The sequence below is a fragment of the Poecilia latipinna genome, unplaced genomic scaffold, assembly GCF_001443285.1.
Source record: "Poecilia latipinna isolate Pla-1442-1.1 unplaced genomic scaffold, P_latipinna-1.0 Scaffold3270, whole genome shotgun sequence".
In the NCBI taxonomy this organism is placed as follows: domain Eukaryota; kingdom Metazoa; phylum Chordata; class Actinopteri; order Cyprinodontiformes; family Poeciliidae; genus Poecilia; species Poecilia latipinna.
Genome location: NW_015115886.1, coordinates 42017 through 46000, shown reverse-complemented (window position 1 = coordinate 46000; position 3984 = coordinate 42017). Strand labels below are relative to the sequence as shown.

Sequence of the window (3984 nt, the reverse complement as noted above, 5' to 3'; positions counted from 1 at the left end):
ATACTATACTATGACTAATTTTGCAATTTTTGAAGTCATACTATATATACTATGACTTATTTTTGCATATTTTCGACGTCATACTACACTGACTTATTTTTGCACATTTTCGACATCATACTATACTATGACTAATTTTGCAATTTTTGAAGTCATAGTAACCCATGACTTATTTTTGCACATTTTCGACATCATACTATATACTATGACTATTTTTGCAAATTTTTGACATCATACTATACTATGACTAATTTTGCAATTTTTGAAGTCATACTATACTATGACTAATTTTGCAATTTTTGACATCATACTATACTATGACTTATTTTTGCACATTTTAGAGGTCAGTTGAGCTGCAAAGTATTACAGCTCAACTGCTGACTGTTATCGTTCCAGTCTCTGTGTGAAGGTGTTGCAATGTGTGCTGTACTTTTGAGCAAGGCAGATAAACTGATTCAGTAGATTGATAAAGCGTGAACTTGCTTCTGTGTGCTGTTACAGATGTGTTGCTGGTAGAAACATGGAGAAACCAAAATCCTCAGACAGAGCAGAGCTGGAAGAGACAACAGGCCTGGTGGAGGTAACCATCAACACTTTTATCCTGAAAAATCTTGCATGTCAGGATGAGTTTCTGCTGATGTTTGTCCTAAATTATCAGCACTCGCATGCTTTTTAAATCGCTCTTTGTATTTTATTTAATTTAATTTTTTTTATTAAGGATGGTGATTTGCCTCAAGGTGCCGAAGGTGGAAAGGTGGATCCTCGAACACCGAGGAAGAGCAGCTCCTCCCGCTCTTCCCGTAAGAGTTTCCGTCTGGACTACCGACTGGAGGTAACGACCCTCCTCCTTCTGCTCACCAACGCCCAACATTCAAGTCTCTTCAGAGTTCAAATAAATGTCACGCTGTATCTCAGGTGTGTTTTATTTTTGAATGCAGGAGGAGGTGACGAAGTCTTGTCGGGGCAAACATGGTCGCTGGACAAACCCCTGGCCAACATGGCGCTTTCCTTCCTACTCTATGCTGCTCAGATTTCTGGTGCTGGATAAAAATCACAGCAGTGTGCCAACAAGCAAAGAGGTAGGAAACCACTTGCATGTTAAAACCCGCAAGTCACTTTATTTTACTGTAGATAATTCAGAAACTTAAAAAAAAAACAAAACGTTTTATTAGTGGAAGAAGAGCCAAGTCTGCAGTGCTCACATTTATGGAGTCTGCTTACCGCTCTGCTGTAATAATTAGTATCACAAGCTCATCTTCCACAGCCCTGAGTTAACATGCTGTAATTTATAGCTGCTTCTGGAAACTTTGCTGTCCATTGAGGGATTATCTGGCCTTAAAAGCTGCTTTCACGCAGCATAACAACAAAAACATTGAATTCTTTATTTGCACCAGTTGTTTGTATATTGTCTATTTATTGGACTTTATCTGATAACTTATGAGCACAAAAAATCTGAAAAGCGTGACATCCATTTGTATTCAACCCCACTGACGCAAAACTTTGTTAAAGGACCTTTTAGCTGCGAGGTCGTTGTCCTCTAGTATTTAGCCAACACTTACAAATATATAGGTTGAAAGATGAGCGTGTTTAAAATAATATATATATATATTTTTTTAGTCAGTCTAAGTTTCTTCTGTCCTCCCTGCTCTCCCCACAGGTCCTGGACAGTGAACTCCCAGTATTGGAGCCCTACTTTGTCCAGAATCCAGAAGCGTTGGACTCTCCTGCTGGTATGAGGGTCACCTGGCTGGGCCACGCTACAGTTCTGGTCAACATCCTGACCGACCCCATTTTCAGCCAGAGAGCATCATTTCTTCAGTTCATGGGGCCCAAACGATACAGTGGACCCCCCTGCACAGTGGAACAGGTTTGAAGATCTTTCATGTTCTCGCTTTTACTTTGTGAACAGACAGAATCCTTTGAATCAAACCTGGCTTTATTCAGCTCAGTCCTCTCCTACAAACAGCTGCCGAGGATAGACGCCGTCCTCATCAGCCTCTCTCATTACGATCACCTGGATGCTGGATCTGTTGCCAGCCTTAATACATGCTTTGGAGGGGAGCTACACTGGTATGTGTCCCAAATGGTTCCCCTCCCTGTCCCCTCCCCCACACACACACCTTCCAGTGTCCCTGTGAAATATGTTGAATGTTTTAACAGGTTCGTACCCCTGGGTTTGATGGACTGGCTGGCCAAGATGGGCTGAGAACGTGATGGAGCTGGACTGGTGGGAGGAAAACTGCGTCCCGGGTCACGACAACATCACGTTTGTCTGCACACCCTCTCAGCACTGGAGCAAACGGACAGCGTGGGATGATAACAGGGTACTTGATAGTAAATGTTGTAGTGTGTTGGGACTGCTATCAGTTTGGTTTTATAAACAGCACTGATAATCTAAGTGCTGCAATGTTATCGTTGGGCAAGTGAGCAGAAATGTATTCGGTGTGATAGCAGCACTTTATTGAAGAGTCTGCAGCCCAACATTTTTAAATGAAGAAGATAGATTAAACAAAAAGGGCAAATCTTCTCTTTCTCTCCATGAAAATCTTTAATTTTCTGCTGCACTAAAACTGTCAGAATTGTAACCATTTAACTTTTTATATCTTTTCAGTCTTTATGGAGTAGCTGGTCTGTTTTGGGTCCCAACCATCGATTCTTCTTCGCCGGCGACACAGGCTACTGTTCGTCCTACCAGATCGGACGCCGCTTTGGGCCATTCAACCTCGGAGCGATCCCTATTGGAGCAAACCTGCCCAGGTAGAGAGGCACACACTTCTGGGGCATACTTATGTGTTTCATATGAAGTTATTTAATATGTGCAGAAGCTGACAAATTCACTGAAACCACTGTTACAGGTTCATATTATAGTGCAGTAGCGTAGTCCAACACTTGCTAAGTATACCAATGTGTAGCCAGTGGTACTCGGTTTAAGGTCTCCTTTCATACACGTGCATGCAAAAATATCTTAATGTTCAGTTTCAGCATTTTAATAAGCAGGACTGATGTCATTTCCTGTTGGGTTTTCAGGGATGTGATGAAGGGACAGCATGTGGATCCAGAAGAGGCTGTTCAGATTCATCAGGACCTTCAGGCCAAACAGTCTGTAGCCATACACTGGGGGACCTTCGCCCTCGCCTATGAGGTAGGATGTTAGAAAAGAGTCAGCAGCAGTCACTACATGTCTTAAGTTAAAATAGAAGCAGCCTGCCTTTATACAATGTAAATTAAATGTCAACCATTTGTTAGGACGGTAGAAATTGGTCTTCGTTCAGAGGTGAGGAAGTCTAGACTTAAATTATGTAACCAGTTCTACCTCATACTACACTAAGGAAAACAATATTTAGATATTAAGACTTAAAAATACTATTTCTGCCACTGTTTAGAAAAAAGAAATGTCTTAGGTCCTAGAAAAGATCAAAATTATCTCTTCTAGATTATATCTCGAGATAAAATCTAGAAAAGATTTTTTTTTTTTAATCTTTTTTTGATTTTATCTCGACATAAAATCTAGAAAAGATTTTTGTAATCTTTTCTAGATTTTATCTCGAGATAAAATCTAGAAAAGATTTAAAAAAAAAAAACCTTTTCTAGATTTTATCTAGAAATTTTCTAGATAATTTTGATCTTTTCTAGATTTTTTTCAATTTTTTTTTTTTACAGTGGCAGAAATGGGTTTCCATAAGGGTTCCCACATAGTGTGGAAACAAAGTATTTTAAAGTCTTAAATATGTAAATACAGTTATCTTAAGTGCCTGGTTTTTGCAGTTCATGGTAACGTTTGCTTATGTATACAAACCCTGCCATTTTTTTCATGGATGTAATATGAGGTACAAATGGTAATATAATTTAAGTCTAGACTTCCTCGTCTCTCCTCCATGCAGTACTACCTGGAGCCGCCGGTCCGTCTCAGAGAGGCCCTGGAGCAGAGGGGACTGAAACCAGAATCCTTCTTCACGTTGCATCACGGGGAGTCCCGGCTCATCG

At 40.4% G+C, this 3984-nt stretch overlaps 1 protein-coding gene across 1 annotated transcript; it reads left to right on the top strand.

The window, feature by feature from the left end:
* Window positions 1-288: 288 nt before the first annotated feature.
* LOC106940535 (N-acyl-phosphatidylethanolamine-hydrolyzing phospholipase D-like) lies at window positions 289-3983 on the top strand (the record flags this gene model as incomplete). The annotated part of the gene is given in 10 exon segments (XM_015023294.1): window positions 289-580; window positions 719-832; window positions 939-1079; window positions 1658-1867; window positions 1967-2070; window positions 2161-2202; window positions 2204-2324; window positions 2612-2757; window positions 3028-3142; window positions 3882-3983. Coding segments are annotated over 10 exon segments (1155 nt in total), but the record flags the coding sequence as incomplete, so codon positions are not given.
* Window position 3984: the final 1 nt, after the last annotated feature.